This window comes from Cupressus sempervirens, chromosome 8 (genome assembly GCF_028749045.1).
Source record: "Cupressus sempervirens isolate cs-2001-9-10 chromosome 8, ASM2874904v1, whole genome shotgun sequence".
NCBI classification, from domain to species: domain Eukaryota; kingdom Viridiplantae; phylum Streptophyta; class Pinopsida; order Cupressales; family Cupressaceae; genus Cupressus; species Cupressus sempervirens.
This window is the reverse complement of record NC_143125.1, coordinates 353,166,318-353,188,409: the sequence shown is the minus strand read 5'-3', so window position 1 is coordinate 353,188,409 and position 22,092 is coordinate 353,166,318. Positions and strand designations below refer to the sequence as shown.

At 35.4% G+C, this 22,092-nt stretch overlaps 1 protein-coding gene across 1 annotated transcript in view; it reads left to right on the top strand.

Moving 5' to 3' along the window:
- The first annotated feature begins 7,104 nt into the window (after positions 1 to 7,104).
- LOC149542791 (cell wall integrity/stress response component) overlaps positions 7,105 to 22,092 on the top strand; it is a 117,285-nt gene continuing 102,297 nt past the window's right edge. The window contains exon 1 of the mRNA XM_089797687.1: positions 7,105 to 7,595. Within this exon, the coding sequence (XP_089653813.1) occupies positions 7,397 to 7,595 (199 nt within the window). The 5' untranslated portion in view covers positions 7,105 to 7,396. The remainder of the gene's footprint in view (positions 7,596 to 22,092) is intronic.

Below are 22,092 nucleotides of genomic sequence, written 5' to 3'. Positions count from 1 at the left end.
AACAAATAATGCCTCCATTTCTTTAAGGCCTGAACTATTGCATAGAACTCCTGATAAAAAACAAAATACTTCTTATTTGCATCATTCAATTTTTCACTAAAATAGGCAATAGGTTTACCTTCTTGGCTCAACACAACCCCAATAGCATTGCCACTAGCATCACAATCCACTTGGAATACTTTTTTGAAATTAGTAAGTGCCAACATAGGTTGCTCTATCACTTTCTTCTTCAACAATTCAAAACTCCTTGCAACTCCTGTAGTCCACTTCAACTCTTTTCTATCCCCCCTCATTGTTTTAGTTAGGGGTGCACATATACTATTGAAATTCCTAATGAACTTCTTGTAAAAATTAGCCACTCCATGGAATGACCTCACCTCAATGGTAGACCTTGGACTAGGCCATTCTAAGATGACCTTCACCTTCTCTGGGTCCATTTTGAGACCTTCAACTGATACAACAAACCCCAAATAGACTAATTCCCTTTTGACAAAGCTACACTTCTTCAAATTAATCAACAATTTCTCTTTCGTCAACCTTTCAAGGACACTATGAATGTGCAATAAATGTTCATCCAAAGACTTACTGAAAATCAAAATATCATCCAGATAGACAATAAAAAATTTCCCCAAAAAATTCTTTAGTACTTCATTCATAAGCCACATGAAGGTGCTTGGCACATTGGTCAATCCAAAGGACACAACTAACCACTCATAAAGACCCTCCTTGGTCTTGAATACAATCTTCCACTCATCTCCCTCTTGTATTTGTATCTAGTGATAGCTGCTCTTGAGATCTATCTTTGTGAGGTACTAAGCTCCACTCAAGCAATCCATAAGATCATCCATCCTTGGCAAAGGAGATCAATACTTGATGGTTATTTTATTTATAGCTCAAGAGTTTGTACACATTCTCCACTCTCCATCCTTCTTTGGTGCCAGCATTGCAGGTACTGCACATGGACTCAGGCTCTCTCAAATCAAATCTTTCCTCAACAGCTCCTGAACTTGTCTATTTAGCTTCTCAATCTCAGTAGGAGTCATCCTATGAGCAACCTTGTTAGGCAAACTAGCTCCAGGGACTAATCTATTTGATGACTAATTTTCCTTATTAGCGGCAACCCTTCTGGAACATTATCAGAGATGACATCTCCATACTCACTTAATAGACCCAAAACTTCAAGTGGAACTTCACTACTACCTTCCTTATCCTTTCTAGGAATTAAAGCATAACACATATGTTGATGTTTCATGCCATCCAAAAATTTTCTTCCATCGACAAGACATACCCTAGCAGTATTGCATACCTTTTCACCCTCTTTTATTAATGGCTTCAATTTGTGGCAAACTCCATCCTTTGTTAGAGAGTATGTATTTGTATGGCCATCATGTATAATGTGCCTATCAAACTACCACGACCTTCCCAATAATAAATGGTAGACATCCATTGGGATGATGTCACAGAGAACCTCGTCATGGTAACTCCCAATCTTAAACTTTACCAAACATTGCTCACTAACCAGGACCTTATGATCATCTTGCACCAAGTAATCCTATAGGGATGGGGATGTTTCTTCCTCTTGAGCTTTAGCTTTGAGACCATTTCTTCTGATACCAATTTGTCAGTGTTCCCACCATCAACAATCACATCACAACATTTACCCTCACACTTGCACCTAGTATGAAACAAACTCCTCCTTTGTCCAGGTTCAGTCTCACCGCTCAGCAAGACCCTTTCATTAACTAGAACCTCTCCTCTTTTTGCATCCTTTGAATGCGATGATTGTGCATCATCATCCACATGAGCAACCCTTGCTTGACTATCAACTCTCCTATTTTTCCTTCCTTGGAATTGAAGGCATTCGTAGGCACAATGACCTTCTTCATTGCAATGAAAATAGGTACCACAGAAGCCTCCTCTTCCTAAACCTTGTCCATGTCCTATACCTCTTCCTCTCTGATCTCTAAAGTTTTGATCACAGGAGCGGTTGAAACCTTCATTCATTTGGTTTTGGCTGGTACCCACATCTTCATTTTTCTTCTGGTTCTCATTTCAGCCTCCAAATGACCTACCACCACCCCTTCCTCCTTGACTGTGCCCTCTTTGCCTTCCATCAAACTTTTTGTTTAACTTCTCCTCAATTCACAAGGAAAATTAGTATGCCTTTTCAATGTTAGTCATTCTAACTAGACTTAACTCCTCCTAAATGCTAGGGTAATGAGAAACCTTCTCCTTGTTTGCTTCCACATGCCTCACCCTAATAAGGACTTGGTAAAACTCCTTTGTGTATTCCTAGATAGTTTTTCCCACTTGCTTTAACCTTTGCATCTTCTTGAACAAATCAAGCTCATAATCAACAGGAATGAACTGCTTTTTTAGTTTTTCCACCATGCGATCCCATCTTGTGATTTTCTCCTTTCCTCTTCTATTTCTTTCCAACTAAACCTCTTGCCACCAAATTTTGGCATAGCCTTTCATTTTGGCCTTCACAAACTTAACCCTATCAGTGTCCCCGATATCCTCATACTCAAAATATTTCTCTAGCTCATTGATCTAGTTGATCAACTCATTCGAGTTTAGATTTCTTGAAAACATGCCGACGCCAATTTTAGGTCTTTTTCTTAGCTTGGAAATGACCCTAAAAATCTTCTCCTCCACCTAGTTTAGGATTTCTTTGTCTCCTTCCCCTTCCTACACAATATTTCCTTCTTCTTCATTTTCCTCCTCACTTTCGTTGCCTATGACAATATTCATCCCTCTATGGATCTCCTCTTGTAATGCTTGAACTTGTCTCTGGAGGGCTCTAACCTCAAGAGGAACAACTCCGGCCCTTACACCATGCTCCCTTCATGAAGGAATCTTCTCACTATATCAAAAACCACAACCAAACAGTCCTAGTGCAAACCGTCTCACAGTCGGTGCTCTGTCTACACACTCATAAAAAACCTGGCTCTAATACCACTTGATGAGGGTACAACCCAAGACAAAATGAACACAAAAGAAAAAAGAGAATATTATTATCAGAAGTGATATGCTATTGCATTTAGTACAATGAGAATAGACTCAATGATGTGCCCTAGGGGCTTACAATGTTGTCTGATTCTAGAGAAAAAAAATCCTCACAGTACGTTCTCCCAAACTACATTGAAACACTGCATTTACAATATCACAAATGACAATAAGTAACCTAAATTAGGTTTAGGGTTAGGAGTACATTTTAGAATATGCCATGTGGCATCCACTGCCAAAATAGAAGGTTCTAGAAAACACATAAGAAGTCAGTGCAAAGTTAGAAGAATCCTGAAATGGTAGTCCAACTTCTAGGAGGCATAACTTTTGATCCAGGACTTTGATTGATGAACCATTTACATTTTTAGAAAACTCTCCAAGTGCTCTGTAGTCTTATTGACTAGATTTTCTCATCCCCCATTTTTTAGGTCCGTATGAGGCTGTTTAGTGCCTCAAATCTGACTTTGTAGCGCTCTTAGGGGGTCTCTAGGCAACTTAAAACTACATTAACTTTCAAACCGTAAAGCCTTTTGACCTGATTCTTTTTCTAGAGTGCTTTAAATTACAAATATGATCATCCCTCCAACTTACACCCTATAACTCATCATAATTATGGCTCAATTACAAAATAACCAATTTACTGCATTGACACATCCCAAGGTGCTCAAAAACACTAACCAGAAAACCAATAGCAGAACAATGAGAGTTAGAATCTCTATTTGACCCAAATGGGTATCCAGAAATAAAAACACATTAAATAGAAACTAACACTAAGCATATTTTTGGGTGATACAGGATTGCTCGTACACCATTGGATGCACCTGCATTATATGGCCAAAAAAATCATGCCAAAGCTTGCTCACTGTGTCTGCATGAGTATAAAGAGAAACGCCTATAGAATCAGATCTCTCAAAGACATCAAATTCATATAAGTGAGACTGTAAATCAACACTCCTAATAGCAACAATGGATCATGGAGGTCTTGAATAACCAGATCGTGTGGTGAGAACTCAATTGTCTTTCTAAAGCCATAATAACAAATCTAATAGACAAACAAGAGGTTTAGAGAAATGATCAAAACTAATAGAACACCCTGTAGAGAACCACCCTCCAAAGAAATAGTGCTAGAACTTGAAACTGAAAGTTATGAAGAGTCACCAATTACAATCTGCATAGTAACACTCTGAGCAAGTAAGGTAACCAAATCAAGTGAGTGTGTTTAATGGTGTGAAGAACTTGAATCAATGATCCAAGTAGCACGAGAAGACAAAGCTTATGCAGAAAGAACATGTCCTCTCCCAGAAGGAGGGGCTAGTGGCTTCGAAGAAGCAATACTATGCTACTGCATGGCCTCCTCTAAAGCCTTAAGACATTTCCAACACTTGGAAACTGGATGTCCTTCCTTGCTACAAAAATTGCAAGGATCAGTTGTAAACTTCTTAGTCTTGGAAGAAGACTCACTAGTATTAAAAGGTTTACCCTTTGGATTGGATTTTTGTGAATCTGATATAGGAGATGGCTTCGAGGAACTCTCACTGCTAACTAAATCTATTTTAGGCTTCAATTTCTGCTTCAACTTTCATGTAGATGTTTGAGCAATGAATGCCTGGTTCTTTGATCCTATTAGAAAGTCCAACTGTGTAAGCTTGGCCTACTCTCTAGTCAACCAATCATATAATACCTCAAATGTGGGCATAGTAAATTTGGGACCCAAAGCATCCATAGTGAAATGGAAGGTAGAAGAGAAAATTTGAAAGTTTCTTCAAAGCTTTGACATAATTAAATAAATGCACTCCTTATCAGTCTTTACTTTCCTAGAATCGTGTAACAAATATCTCTCTTATTTAAATTTCATCAGAAAGTCCTCAATGAAGGGAAAAAAATTAGGTACACGTGATGTAAGATCTGCCTCAATCTAAAGTGCCCTAAACTCATTGATAGTACCAAACAAGTCATCTAGCTTAGTCCACATATCTTGAGGAGTAATGCACCCATCAAGATGAAACTACAAATTGTCAGATACCTGCAAGGAAATCAACCCCATGACCTCATCCATCTTGTTCTTGTGCTACATGACCTCAAAGGGCCTTTGTAAAACTAGTTGCATGTCATCTAAACAAGACCATAATCCTTTTGAATAGAGAAGTCACGTCATCAAGGTTTTCCATGTGTGATAGTTATGTGGAGTCAGAAATGCTAGACAAGAAGAGGTCTCAACCATATTTTTAGAAGGTGTTTATTTTGATATATTTTTGGTTTACTGATGTAAATGACAAAAACAAGAATAGAAAACACTCCCCACAATGCAAAAAATTGAACCCCAACAACTAGAAAGAAAGCTATACAATGAGAAGAGCAAAAAGGCTTCAAATGAGTATTGTATGTATTTTTGAAAAATTCTGATGAAAATTACAAAGAATCTAAAAATTTATCGAGAAGAGCTTTTCGATGCTTCTTCCAGATCAAAAATAGGAGCCAATTTGATCAAATTAGGCCCCCCAAAATGCAAGAAGAATCAATTGGCTTCAATAGTAAGAACATGTACCATACTAGAAATATTTTGCTCAAGATATTGCAAAAAAAAAATAGACTGCTCTTTATGGTAAAATAAATTAAATTGATGACAGTTTGAAGGCCATCAAATTTTATCTCAAAAAATGATGATGTCACTGCCTGTGTAGGACTATCAATACCTACATTCTTGCATGACTTTAAAAAAAAAAAAGAAGTGCTTTTTTGAAAGGAATTTTTTTAATGCATTTTTTTTTAAAACCTTAGAAGGAAAAAAAAAAAAAAAAAAAAAAAAACACTTGTGCATTTTTTGTTGTTGTTGTTGCATAAAATAATAAAATCACCGCTTTGGGAAGCATGCTTGATTTGGGAGAAATTTGTTTTGCCTCAAATTCCAATTGTGTCCAAATTGGACGTGCCTTAAATGAAAATGAGGTTTTTAGGCGCTGCGAGCTCAATGATGAGGTCTGCTTTTGCTTAAAGCACACTAAAAATAAGTGACTCCTATTTCAATAAAAAATCTTAAAATCACATAAATGATTCACTCAAACCCTTGTTCTTCTGATAGCTTCAAAAAATTTGAACAGATCTTACTTTGCTACCATGAAGGGTTTGAGCAATACAAATTCACAGATCCAGTAGAACACCTACATACAAGAACCTGTCACAGTGAAGCAAAGACAAGAGAAGACAAAGGTTTGACCCTGAAATATGCAAGATTATTTAATCAGACAAAAAAAGAAGTAAAAATATACAATAGATCAATACTTAAAGAAGGAGCAAAAAAGAAATAATAAGAGGTAAATGATATTTAATAAAATATTAAGAAATGAGTAAGGGTAATTTAATCAATGCAATTAAATTAATTGTTTAGTTATTGTTAAGCCGAGAGGCTTTCTACAGTGGTAGCAATCTTCAATGTAAACATTTTTCATTATAAAAAAAAAAATTGACGTTCATTTACTTGTCAAAGAAATAAAATAGAATCTTAATAGTTACATAGATTAAATATAATTAAAATCTTGAAAGTCACATGCAATGGATAGTTTAACTCAATGTGAATTGGTGGTTTTTAATATATACAACCAGTTTTTCCTCAATGTACGGTAGATTTGTTCTACTTTCCAAAATATGGTTTACAATTTTCTTACGATTATGCTATGAATTACAGCATAAAATAAAAATAAATTCAAACATTTATTACCATTGTTAATTTTATTGCTATGATTTTTTTTAATTTATTTATTTTTCAATAGAGCATGATTATTTTTATTGCTATAATTTTTATACAATATAAATTTTCTTTAATTTGTATATTTCATGTTTGGATGTGATGAAATAAGTCATTGTCTAAATTTGATTTGTTGCGATTTTCCAATCTTATAAAACTAAGGAAGAATTTTCAAATTTAAGATTTCTATGTATTTTTTTTTTTATAAATTTAAGATTTAAGAAGTAAATGACATTTAATGAAATCTTAATAAATGAATAAAGGTAATTTAATCAATATATTCAGTTATTGTAATAGTACTATGACACAATATTCAAACTTTGATATATAGTATATTTAGATGTAATAAACATATCAAATGGAAAAGATTCTATCTATTTTTGGTTTTTTTCCAATTATGAGCGTGCTCATTGATAGTCTAGGGACTTCTGAAGAAATGAACGCTCCAATTCAAATCTCGTCTGATCTGGCCACATGAAGAAATCACCGCTAAATACGGGGCCCTAACTGAGAATCTTCCAGGCCAGCCTACACCGTTCCTAAAGTTCTCAGTTGAATTCCATTCTCTTCAGTTAATAAATATCAATATCATCAGAAGCGGATAAACTTGGGTTCTGTTTTGAACAAAGATTGCGCCTTTTGTCAATGGCTCTCGTGCACCCTTTGATGGGATTAAATACAGTGGGACAGCGGTGGCCTCATTTGAGCACGCGTAAAGCTCAATGTCATCGCCCTCTCATTAACTCAACATTTCATTCCCCTCCTGTGCACAAAATCCTCAATTCCTTTTCTCCCTTGAGAAAAATAAGAATTGACAAAACACTAAGGCGTACAGGCGGCAAAGGTAAGACAATTAAACAATTTAGTGTGCTTTTGCAGTGCCACTTATATTTTGCCAGTTGATCTGCATCCTATGTCTTTTATGGATTATCATGTTGGCTGCCAAAATTGGCTATTATTTGTTTATGTTGCTCTGTGTGGCACAATTTGATCTCTCCACTGCCGTCATCTATATGCATTAAGTTCAGGCAGTTAAAAATTATCATCAGTTTTTAAAAAAGGTCCAGGAGTGGCTATAGTTTGAGATGCCGCCTAGCTACTGGTGCTCATATAATCGTTAATATGCTTGTATTGAGCGTTTTTCAAGGGATATGATTAAGCATATTGTTAGTATGATGATTGGAACTTACGATGGAAGTGGTGCATAGTAAAATCACCGTGCCAATAAGCACATCCTTTTTTTCAATAAGATGGAGGAAAGGAGATAAGTTTCTGATAGTGTATAAATTGTTCCAGCTTCGTTCTTTTATTGTAATATTAGATACCGTCTAAAAAGGAGGGTACAATATAAGGAGCCGGAGCTCCAAAAGTATCACAGATCCATAATTCCAACAAAAACAGGACATAACTCCTTACCGCTATATATCAGTCTTTTAACTTCATAATACTGATCAGAATACAAAATAAAATCTTGCAAAACTTGAAGCATATTGAAGCCTGCTACACTCGTAATCCTTTTACACAACTGCTTGTCTCACAAAAGTCAGTCATAGGCTCCTAAAGGAGGAAAAATCTATCATCCGGATCAATATCTTTGACAATGGGCCCGTGCTTGTATTTCTTAGAGACACTGGCTAAGCTCCTGACAAAAACACACAAGAGAAAAATAAAGTAAAAATTGTTGATGGTTTTTTCATATTCATGATAAGACTGAATTTGTTTGCAACCAGGAAATATGCAGATCATGAAGAACAGATATTGAAAATGTTGGTAAAATCTGCCTTGTTTTCAGATTTTTTAAATTTGGTCAATGGTACATTTTGTAGGGAGCTTAGTCGTGTCCATTCTTATCTGCAGGCAATCAGCTTTCACTTTGGTATCTTGTGCTTGTCCATGTACTGTTTGATCATCTCCAGCTTATCTTGGTTCAAATTGTTTCTTTCGTGAGGAAAAACATGTGTATATTTGATCTCATTTCTGTACAGGATCATTATTCCTCCATCTAGCAATATAATAAAATGGTCTCTAGGGATCTGCATGATAGCTGAGACCTGAGACCTGATAAGCAACATGAAGACAGGTGAGTTTATAGGGAAACTCATTAAGGCTCTTTCTTTTGCCTTAAAAGATCTCTTCACTCTTCTTTATCCGAATACTTGAAGACTTCATTAGTAAAAACAATCCAAAAAGAAGCAAGATCAGCTTTGAATTCATTTACATAAACGGATAAGATTTCAAACCAAGAGAAACCATCCTGTTTATCCCGCCTTACCAAGAAATAAAGACCACACAGCCTAAACAAATTTGCATTTAACGAAAAAATAAAAAATGTCTGTAGTTGTTCACATATCCAATAATTAATAGAGATGTCCAAAGGTTGCAATGCAGAGCCTTTAAGGTGGTTTACATGCCAAAACAATAGCCAACTCCTTCATTGAATAATAGGTCAACTCCTTTATTAAATAATAGACAATTTTTGCTTTGGAGGCATTGCCCCTAAATTTCATGGCTAGGGGTGTTGCCCCAAGACCCCTATTGCAGACTCTGTGCTCAGCCCCCTTGTACTCCCATGTTTGACTTGGGTGGGAAAATGCACCTGTCAAAGACACCAAGATTTATACCCAGCAGCATGGTCAGTTGCCACATTATACATACTAACAAAAATCTCCCTCGAGTTGGACAACATTAGACGAAGCTTCTTAATCACAGTTTCATCAAACTTGATCCATCTTTCCAAGTAATTATTGAAAGCAAATCTGATATATCATTAACTTTCAGAGGAAATTCAAACATGTCAAGTGCAAAAGGTAACATTGTGTATGTCCTTTTAGGAGATTGAGAGATCTCTAATACTTGCTTAATGTTTTCTAAAGTATTGAGATAACCTGAGTTAAGTGCACCTAGAAAGTCTGAAATGCCTTTCTTTGCCCATTTTTTAATCAAAGAAATTGTTAGGAGCAAGAGGCCTGTAAGCATCTTCCAAGTTCCACCAAATTGAACTTGAATCATAACAGAGGACGATACAATCTGCTTACCAATTGAGTGCTTAATCCCACACCTTCCCTCTCCTCCCCTACCAAAGCCTTCCAGATGCTGGAAAAGACAACTAATTCAAAAATATTAACCTCAAAGTCCTCCAAAAGGTAGTAATAGGAGTGTAGCGGATTACAGGTTTTGCCTTTTTTTTTGGCTCTATGAGGCTAAGATTGTTATAATCAGAACCTTCCATGGTTGAGGACCTTAACAAGCCTTGATAATTCGTTTAGCTGCTAAAGCAATGACCAGAATTCTGAGATCTTTCAGCCCCAAACCTCCCATATCCTTCGGTAGACAACACCAGAAACAATTTATAGAATGATGTTTCCTGGTACCTTTCCCATCAGACTAATTGAAGTCCCTTAGATTTCCCCTAGATTTTTTGCAACTTCTGAAAGTGACAATTAACAAATAACCAAACTGAAGAAAAGTACACAGAATGAGAGGATATCACTTTTTGCACAATTTGAAATTTGCCAGCAAGAGAAAGGAGATGGGTTTGCCATCTATTATTTTTGTTCTCAATTTTTTGATAAATCCAATCCCACTACACTTTAAAGGAGAGATAGCAGATGGAATTCCTAGATACTTGACAACTTTATCTTAACTAAACCATGCCAATCTTTAGTTTTATTTTACTCTGGAGGAAAAGAATTCTAACTGAGAATTAAGGATTTACTAGAGGAAATTTTAGGCTTGGAGGGTAGACAAAATGTTTTCAACATATCCATAACATCGGTGAAGTACTTACATCTATCTGTTGGCCTAAGTGTCTTGAAGACTGACCGGTAGACTTAGTCATCAAAGGTGTTATCATTATTGACAACGCATATGAAGGAATCGTGACCGGTAGAGAGGCAAAACCAGCAAAGCACACTAATGTGCGACTCTAACTAAAAAGGGTAATATAAGTCGAGATAATGTGGAAGTCCAATAGAGGCAATGACAAAGGTGATCAACTTAGACAAAACTTGCTAAGTGAAGTCCATGTAAATGGGAGGAAGCAAAGTGGAAGGAAAAGTAGATAGAGGTGAGTTGAGTCAGCCAGGTCAGAATGATGAGCATGAAGCAAGAAACCTTGTGACTACCTAGTTATGAAGAGGGTAAGAGTTCACTCAACGTCACATTTAATGGTGATGGGGAAAGGATCGAGGAATAGTCGAAAGAATTCAAATTTGGATTCTTTCGAACAAAAACAAGTCAGCAAGAACACATGACATCCATGTCTCCTGTATGAACACGCCATAACTTGACAAGAGCAGCATGCTATTGCAATGGGAGGCTGAGCTAGTAGTAGGGCAGGAATTCAAAGTATGAATTTTTAGATCAAGTCTTCCAAGCGAAGCATGAGGAAAGTATAAATGAGTTGGAAGAGTAAAGGCTAGATTGCCAAGCAAATAGCCAAAGAGCTGAGCTAAAGTGGAATCTCATAGTTTGAAGGGGAGTGATCTGAGAAAGTTCATCTTCAAGGAGCAATTGTGTTGAGAAGAGGAGAGTGAGCTTGAACAACATAAGGTGTATCGTGTGAGTAAGCAAGGAGAGGCAAGCACACAAATGATTAGAGACTGAAGATTGTAGAGTTGAGAGAAGGCAGAGCTTAGTTCCAGAATGGTCAAGAGAGTTGAAGAAGGATCTATATTAAGCTAAGTTCAGTAGCTAAATTGTTAGATCATATTCTGTTGTTCAGTAATCTTTACAATAGCAAATCCAGTCGAGGGTGGACCCTAACAAGTTCTTTGTACAAATCCCTTAACAAGGTGACACATAAACTTGTGTTTTGAAATCCTTTAACCAGGGTGCTCCTAACAAGGCAAGACTTTAACAAGTCTTATCAAAATCCCCTAACAGGGTGACACCTTGCAGTGTTGTAATCTTTTAACAAGGATAAGCTCTTGACTGGGCGCACTTCAGAAGAGTGCAAACTTGTGAGAATCGACTCAAACACCGTGGTTTTTACCTTAGCTAGGTTTCCATGAGATAAATACCGTGTTATTTGTTGCTATTTTCATGTTATGTGTTTTTGCTTAATCCCAACTGGTTAAGTTATAGCTAGCACTAACCTATAGATAAGTGGGAAGTGTGATCTGAAGTAAAAAAATGAGATTAGTGAGTATATTGATTCACCCCCCCCCCTCCCCCCCCCCCCCTCTTAGTATACTGACCTGTGGTAGGGACAACAATTGGTATCAGAGCCTAGGTCCTCAGGAAATGAGAGTTTAGCTCGAGGGAAAGATCAAGATGTTCAAAAGGGATGCACCAAATTTTTCTAGGGACAACTACAACTCATGGTGTAGGAAGATGCGCTTGCATCTAAAGACTCTTGGAGATGCTTATTGGACTCATGTAGAGGACAAATATGTTGAACCAATTGGTTAACTCAATGCAGACCAGTTGAAAGAGAAGGAGACACACACAACCACAATGGATGCTCTAGCGAGCACCCCATCCTACTCCGAGTATAAACATGTGGAGGAACTGGATCTACAACATATGAAATGTGGGAGAAGCTGAAAGTCGTTCATGGTGTTGACAAGCATGTTAGAGGGCTAAAGCTTAAAGCGTGAGAGGAAAGTGTGATGACATGAGGATGCAAGAAGGCGAAGAGATTGAAGCCTATGGCTAGCCATCAGAGCATGCAAAGGAGTAATAGTAGAAGATGAGTGCGTGAGCAAGGTGCAGAGAACCTTGCTGCCCAAGTATGCCATAAGAGTGCCAGCCATTCAAGAGCTGAGAACTATAGACAAGATGGAGGTATCGCTCGATGCCCCGATAGGCAAGTTTACTGCATTTGAACTCAACAACTTTGACAACAGTCAGCCACCCAAGGTTGAAATTGCATTCAAAGCCTCAGTTGCACTAGCTGGAACATTGAGAGAAAAGGGAGACCCAAGTACATCCAGACACAGGAGAGAACTGGAGAGCCTGCACACTAAAAAAGCAAAGCTAGAAGAGTTGGAGGCTTTGTTCGCAAAAAGAATGGTCAGAGGAAAAGGGAATTAAAAGGGTAAGCTTTCTTTTAAATGCTTTAACTGCAAAAAGTTAGGACATTATACTACCAGATGTCCAAAACCAATGAGAAAAGAGACCAACTACTGGAGAGATAGCAACATGTAAAGGGGATGTTGAATGATGAAGTCCCAAAGGACTTGGGAATGGTAGAACTTGACAAGTTTAACCTAGTGGCCAAGGTGATTAGACACTCGGGTCTCTCTTCTACGTCCCACCTAATCATCAGACAACTTATTATTGTAGACTATTCCTTTGATCAATCTAGTATTATAGAAAACAAAAATAGAACAAGCCCATTCAATATTGTTTATCATGACCTTATCGATTTTGGAGACTATTCTCATCCTCTCACGTTGAGTTGGACTAAGATGATGTTTTAGTGTCATTGAACGTTATACTATTTAAATGTTTAAACAACCTTCGATTATTTGTGGGACCCATTTACTATCTCTTCGTTAACATTGAAACTATTCCTCTTTAGAAACACACATTCCTTTAACCAGTTAATGTTTTCTATATCAGTTCCAACTCTAACTTTGGATATTAATCTTTAGGCAATCTTCTCATTCCATTGCTTATATCGCCTGATCATTGTGCTTTTCAAAATGTTAATTGGCGGCGAGGGAAATATTTCATATGCGAACATTAGAAATGGTTCCAAAAGCCATTAACCGATTGAAATTTGGCACGATGAAGATGATAGAGGAAACTAGTTTGTTGGACGACTTAGATCATTAGGGGTCCTTGGATATTGGACGAGTGGAAAGGAGAATAGACTAAAATGATAGCTAGTATGTTATTTGGATTGACCACCTCACGACAGAAGGAGCGGTTACACTAGTTCTTGGAAAGGTGTAGACTGAGTGGAGCCAAGCTATTTGTCATGTCCCCATAATTATAAGATTTAATAATAAAATTAAAAATAAATAATAATATAGTTTATTATTATATATATATTACAAATATGATAAGGAAAATAATATTATATAATATATATTGATATATATAAAGTTAAACATATCATTTATTATATGATTATCGTATAATTCATATGATGAATACAATTATACGATAAAAGATTAAATTAATAAATAATATAATATAATATAATATAGTGTGACTAAATAATAATATTTTAATAAAGACATAATAAATTTAAGATATTGATGTACAACATATATCTTAAATATATAACAAAATATTATTCTAAATATAAATTTAGGAAATTGTATTTTGAAAACTATTCAACAATATATAAATCATGAGTTATCAAATGAACTAACACAACCATTCGAAAAGGTGTCTCTACTATCATTGAACATTTAGAAAGAAAATCAAGCTGAGCATTATGGGGACCTCATAGAAGATAATGAAAGGATCTATTGAGACACTTAGCATGTGAGTCAGGAAGGAATCGAAGTCAGTGAACAATTACCTATTTTCTACTTTAATTGGTATATGATCATATTAGGGACAATAATGATCATAAGTACAAGAAGAGAAAACAATAAGATGTACAATCATCTCAACACATATAATTTAAACTCCTTGCTAAGAAAATTACAGTCAACGAATGGATAATAATGGGGGAGACTAAGAGATGATAAGATAAGAAGAAAACAAATAATACAGTACAACAACCATGATAGCAATGGACGTGCAGTAGCGCACAGGAAAGGGCATCAGATAAGTAATATAGTCACCAAACTCATTGGACACAAGCACAATGTAATTGCGGTGGCTGTTAAGAAGAAGGTGGAGACGTTCAGACTTATTCCAAAGTGATGATATACAAACTAGATGACCATCGGATATTGGAAGAGAAGATTACTGGTCAGTAACAGGAAGATTTCGAACATTTTTGAACAGTCAAATGAGCAATAATAAATACCTAGAAATTGATGGATGAAGTTCTATAAATTTATATTATCTAAATAGGGAACATTAGCATATGTTTATATTGGGATCTCAGAACATTGGCATGATATATCTGATATAAGCTTATACTAGTGACAAGATGACGTATAGAGTATCACAGATAATTACACAGTTTAGAAAAATGAATATTAATAGCAACCAAAATTGAAAAGGAATATCCAATTGGAAAAATATACTGTTGGCAGAAATGAATACATTCAGCACCTAAAATATGATCTTCAAGAATCAGAGATGATGTATACAGGCAGACATCCCATTCGACAGAATCAAAATATTCACATAGCAGCTATAGGGAAAAAGAAAAGAATATGAAACGACGACAAGGAACTGTGCTAGTATAGGTGTTGCCATCAGGAGTCCAGATGATCATGTCAAAACAAAGCAAAGCCCCGTCACAATCATATATAGTGATTAAATTAATTATTAAGCATTGAGGGACAATATGGTGTTGGAGCGATCAGTCAATAAGTGGCCATTGTGGAAGGTAGCGATCCTAATAAAAGAAATCATAAACAAGTGACACAATATGTATATAAGGAAGGAAAATATTAAGATATGATAGAGATAAGAAATAGAGGTGATACTCAAGAAGATGAAATTAAAACATATGAAGATTATATATAAATGGATAGAATAACTATGAGTTATGGAAAGTCATCAGAAGACACATCTACTCATATATGAAGACTCATAACCTTCTATATACAAGAAAGAAAATAAATAATATAAATTATATATTGCAACTATGAGATGGATAGAAGAGTACTCTAAATTCTAATAAACATGAAGGCATGAAATGGGTAATGATACAGAGCATGAGTGAGAGTAAGATTGAACGATATAGAGATAGCCAAAATTGGGTTGAGGACTTTCTTGTGTGCATATCATTCTAAATACATAAAGGAGTAGAGAGAAAGATATTTCTTACAAATCATAGTAGTTAGGTCAAATCTTGAGGCATCCTAATAAGGGACATTACACTATCAATAGCAAACCTGCACGTCGGTTTGCTAGTTAGAGGCAACAATGATATTACCAACCACTTTTAGGAGACATATGATACATTCAGACAAGTACACGTTACCTGTAGCTTGTTAATTAGTACGTGTAATGAGCTTTCTATTCCACCATCAGTTCTTGTTCATTGGTTTGGGAATTCTTTTACAATCTTCACCTTCTAGCTAGACAAATTGTTCTTCTTGGATGGGTAATTATATGTGGAAACTTGTCGTAGACAACATTAATGCTTATGCTTGAGCTTTCTTTAACTCTTATTAAGGTTATAGGAATTTCGAGGTTGTTTCTAACTTCTATATTCCTTATACCGAATTCTTGCTGCACGGTTTGGTTCAAACTTAGTGAATTTCTTATTGAGGTTGATACGAACTACTTGTGGAGAAAGAATGAACCAACCAAGTCAACTGAAAACCAAGAGGAGGACATGGAAGAAACAACGAACTACCACAGTTGGAAATCACCAACGTAGACTTGTCATTGGATAGGCATAACTAGAAACATAGTAGATCTCGATAAATGATGAAACATAATAGAAAAACTGTAATGTCCCCATTTTTAGCAAGTTCCTGCAGTTGGCTTGGTTAGTTCACCATCGTGACCCTTGTGAGCTGACAGAAGGATTTGAGGGTCTTATTTGTGTGGTTATAGGCTTTCCAGCAGCCTATGGTGTGTTTTGGCTCCGTTTGAGGGACTTACTATTTATAGTAAGTCAATCTGTTGGTTCTGATGAGTTTAGTTGAGTTAGAGGAGTTGGAGGATGCTCTTAGTTTTTATTTCGGGCTTCTGGTTTGGCCTCCAAGAATCTTGGAGGGAGCGTCTATTTATAGTAAGTCATCCCGTCAAGTTCATTCATCATCTTTTATCATCAGGATCACTTTGTTGTTGTCAGATTTTGATTTTGATGCCTCTTCAGTTGTTTTCGCAAGATGGGTGAATTATTATTGTTATTCATATAAATATGCTGAGGTTGCTATTTTTGATAGTGTTTTTGGTTGGTCACCTCAGTATCATAGCTCGTTGGAACTGGGACGAAAAGTTTTAAATCATGGGAACAAGAAACAGTGGCCTTATGTGTCAAAATTTTAAGTTATGGTGGAAAAGGTCATTTTCGGAGCCAAAAGCAATTAATAAATCAGATTATAATGGCACTTTATTATATTTTAATGTTGTGTGTGGGAAGCTTCTTAAGTGAAGTTCATTTGGGAAACTTTGTGCCATTTGGAGATAATAAAAATGAGCCTATTTGATGAGTAAAGCATCCAATTATTTGATTATCTTATTGTGCTCTTGTTGTCTTTGTGACATTTCTGAGTCTGAAGTTTGTGCCCTTGCTGAAGTATAAGGGTTTGGGATCTACAACTAAAGTATTGTAGATTTAATTCTGAGAATCCATAGCTGAGGTATTGTGGACTTTTGAGTTTTATTAACGTCTCCTCTTTTTGTATTAACTGTGGCTGAGGAGCATTTATACAATTGAATATTATAATTTCTCTATTGCTGGACGAGGGTTTAGTCTGCAGATTGGAGTTTGATAATTCTGGATATCCCAATTTGTTCGTTTTGCATCAGAATTAGCGTGTTGGATTTACAGCTTGAATGCCAAGGGTTCTTATATTTGGTGTGATTTTTATATCAGTTTTGGGCAGCATTTGTAAGGGTAGACTGTGAACGCTAGATTGAAATTGGACCAGGTGGCTTTCAGTTTGACTTTGCAATTACATTCTACAGCAAAGACCATGTTCTTAATTTGTAAAATTCAATTTATATTACATAGTTTGAAAGTAAACAGGCTGGCTTCAAATTCTGATCAACCAACAATTAAATTCCCTCTTCATTATATTGCTGTATGGTTTGTTGATGACTGAATTCAGAGGCTGGTGTGAATCATTTCAGAATTGTTTATTGGTGTTTGGCATTTATTTATACAAAACTTATAAAGCCAAAATTAAGTAAATTTGGGATTAGTTTTTTGTACATCCTGATATTGTGTTTGAAAATTTAAGACATCATAGATTCGGTGGTAATTGGGCTGCTTGCCAAGTGTTTGACAAAATGTCAAACCATCAAAATGTGAAAGAAATTGATGCTTGATTTAGCTATAACCAGATAGGGTTATTACAAAAACATTGTATTAGTTATTGAAAAATTGTTATATTACCTTCGAACATACCAAGGATTGTCATTTCCTAAAAGCCTTGGATAATTAATTCCTTTGTGAACCATTCGGAGCTGAATCATTAAATGAGCTTGTCATTGGCAAAAATGATAGATTTGCCAAGTAGGCAACAACTAAAAGAGATTTATAATGTGACTGATTCCTAATGCGTAGAAAAAAATCTGAAAAATATTGTATTGATCATTCATCATGAGACATTTCTAGTATTATATGTCACCACACCTAAATCATAGGAAATTATGCTTATTGGTTAAGGCTAGCTGAACCATTGTTTAGAACATATTCCTAGCAAGACTTAGTAAAAGTCAGAAGGAAAGGTGTTAGTCGTTAAATAAAATGGGTCTACTTGATTTGACTTTTATTTTAATGCTGTTCCTAGATATACAATAGGTGGTTCTTCATTATTTCTTGCATCATTTTTATTACTAACATCCTCTATGCTAGATAATATCTTCAAAGTTTCATCCCTATAATCAGAAAATTTCATCATTTCCATTAGAGGAACAGTTATTTTCAATTGAGACAATGCATGATTCATAAAATTATAACAGTCAAATCTTTGCTTACCATTACTATGCGTAATCCGCTATTTGGTTAGCCTAGAAGACTGATTATTCTCTTTCTGCTTAGCCTGAGCTTGATTGCCAATTTTTTTAGATGTTTCAACTTGTTGCTGATTTTTCGCAAATATACCAGCAGGATTACCTTGATCAGTAGTGTTGTCTTTATTTCTTCTTTGGTAAGTGTGTTTAGCATGTTTTACTGCTGCAATAGTATAAGCCTTCCTTTCTTTTGCTGTCAATCTGCGTAAAATAGGTATATTTTCATCATCTGAAAACACTTGCTGAATACAACGTTGCTGATTAGAACCCCTGTAGTGACAATCAAAATTTTGATCCTTGTCCGTAGAATCATCTTCATCTCTACCCCACAATGGTTCTGATGATATGGCATTAACCATAAGTTTTTCTTCACTTTCCTGATTTTCCTCCTCGAAAACAAATTGTGCAACAATGCAATACTTAGGATCATGGGGCAGCCTACATGCATCACACCATGGCCTGTCATTAACAATGTTGATTTTCTTTAAAGGATCAGGGGTGTCCTCAACATAATTCAGTCTCTCTGGTTTCCAATCCTTCCAATTTGTATTGTAAGGCATGTCCTGAAGTCTCACCCTGTCATTTTTGTGAAATGATGGTCTTTCATTTCTATTTTGTTTGACCTTTATTTCTTTTAGCATATCCATTATCTCTTTTAGTTCATCCTTCTTAGGGTTTTTTGGATTATATAATTTTGGATCATCCCTTTTGTTGATTTTGCTCCCTGCTTTCCTATCATTTTCATTTGTCATAGCAACTTTGAAAGCTTGCGGCAATGAAGGTGGTCTTTGAGATCTTATCTCATAATGAGTTTTACTATCAAATGCACTTAAGTAGAAATCAATAAAAAATGAGTCCACTGGTCTAGTCTCCCTCGGAATTGTGTTGAGAACTTTGTTAAATCTTTTGTTAAATTTTGATACTGACTCATTTGTATTCTTCTTAATACTTGTTAATTCATGTGATGCAAAGGACGTGTCATTGTGATCACCAAATTGCTCAATAAACTGATCAGCGAAATCACACCATCTAGAAATAGATCCATTTGGCAAACTTCTATACCATTCCGCTGCATCCTCAGTTAATGATTGTACAAAGAGTTTCATGAATACATCTTTGTGATCTTCCTCAAAATCTTCAATTACATTTTTCAGATTAATCACATTTCGCTTAGCAGATTCTGTTCCGCTTCCTAAAAACTTTGGAGTAGCATTCCTTAAGTCATTTGATATTGGATTTGGATATCCTCTAATCCCATTGAAATCAAGCTGTCTATATCTTTCGATTGCCATAGGCTGCCTTATTGCTTGATTTCTAATGCTCTTATTTTGCACCATATGACTTTGGGTGTTTTGATTATTATTACTTTGATTCAATCCATAGGGTTGTCTAATGTTTCCACCATTTTGCAGAACTCCTCTGGTATGTTGCCCATTATTCCAAGCTTGTTGATTATTGTGGAAATGTCTGTTAAAATTATTATTTCGATTCTTATCCCTTTTGTTCTCATATAATGGATTAACATGACTAGTGGCAAATTGTGATTCCAGATTTTTTCTATGGGGTGGATTGTACTTCGATGATGTATTTACTTCATTTTGCATTTGATCAGATCTTTCTTCCCTCCACCTATCTGACTTTTCTTCATTACAAGCTTTTCTAGGTGGGGAAGCCATAAGATCTTTTGATATCCCTATTTTTGCGAGGATATCATCTGGCTACATTTTTAATGTTTTGACTAATATTGCATTGTTACCATTCGTTGTTTCAGCCATTTTCTTTATAATCATATCCATTGCATTATTTGTTCTTGCTCTTCGTCATCCTCAATATGAGTTATTTCGCATTCTGGCTCTTCATCTACCCTAGGAATGTGAAAAAATGGATTACAATTTTCTTCATCCTTTTCAGGACTGTTATAACTTGATTCACACATCTCGGGTTGTTTGTTGGTCCTTTCCTGAAAGTTTCTGTGTCCTGTGTAAAACATTTTTGACTTTGGATTTTTAACTTTCTTCTTTCTTGGTTTATTCTCAAAAGTTAATTGCTCAAGTCTTTTAGGTCGGGGATTCACTGATCTTCTTCCCCACATACACCTCAAAAGCAAACAAATGCTCTTCAATAAAATATATCAATGAAACACAATAGAGTCGTCACTTTCTTTTTAAAAAAGAAGAAATAAATGTCTAGGTGTTTATCCAGCAGAGTTAACGCCAATAATGACTTGAGAATGATTTTCTGAAAATAATAATAAAATTGGATGTTTAGTTGCTTTCAAATCTTTGTGTGGATTATAAAAATTTCAGATTCAGAAATTTGGACACAATCAGAACTTTCAATTTTCAGGAAGAATCTTATGTATTTATACTTAAATGCTGATAAGAGAACTAATTTATGGAATCTGAAAATTACAAAACAGCAAAAGAAAATACTGAAAATAAACTTAATATTATATTCACGACTTTGGTAAATGCTTGTAAAAGACAAAATCTGAAAACTTACCACAAAATCGTGTTTAAATGAAACTCTACACTGGTCTAATGGAGTAAGTATGCAAAGTTTACTTGTGACTTTTTCCCCAGTAGAGTCGCCAGTCTGTTGGTTATCAAAATCGTTGATTAGAAACCTACGAGTCTTGCTTGCTCGATGCTGGGATATCTAATCGATTTTGGCCAACTTGACAGGATCAATCAAATTGACTTAGATCCTCTGCACTTTTGGCTTTGCTAAACCAAGGCCTGTACCCCTGATCTTGGACAACAAAACTTGGATCCAAGATGTTTTATAGCGAATAGATTATAATGCAAAGGCAATCTCCTTAAATGGCAAGATTCTAAGGAAAAACTTCTGAATTACGAATGTTGAATAATCTTCTAATTTTAATTACTTCAGTATAGTTGTGAATTGCTGAAAGGAAAGTTTAAAATGAGTTACTACAACAGATAAGTATCAAATCCCTCGAAGAAATAGATTAGAAAATGAGAAGCATGAATAGTTTAAATGATCAGTGCTGAATTTCAAATGGGCAATAGAGTCAATAGTATACGTTTTCACATACAATTTTATGATATACAATATTTGTAAACAATTCAGTTATCACCATGCATCAAATTATTTCACTTTTATGCGTATTTAAACTAGTCTATAATGTTTTAACCTATAAAAGGACAAAATAGATACAAATATGGAAACAATTTTATCCTGCTGTATTTGTATTTATCAAAGTTTAAATAACAGTGAGCAATTCAATCTGCTTATTGTGACAATGAATTATTAATAAGAAGTAAAATGATTCACAAAAGATGAACTGTATAATATTTAACTCAAGTAAATGAAATTCTTACTGATTTTACTGCAAGAAAGTCAGGTTGAAGACATCCAATATTTGACGCTCTATTCAACACAATCCCTCACAATACTTGAAATATATGTCCAACACCCTCAATATGCAGGAGCTTAGTTCGACCTTAATCTTTCTCAGAAAATTCGATAACATTTGCTTCAAAATGTGCAAAGCTTTTTTAAAATATGTCTTGAATGGTAATGAATGGTCCTCTTGAACA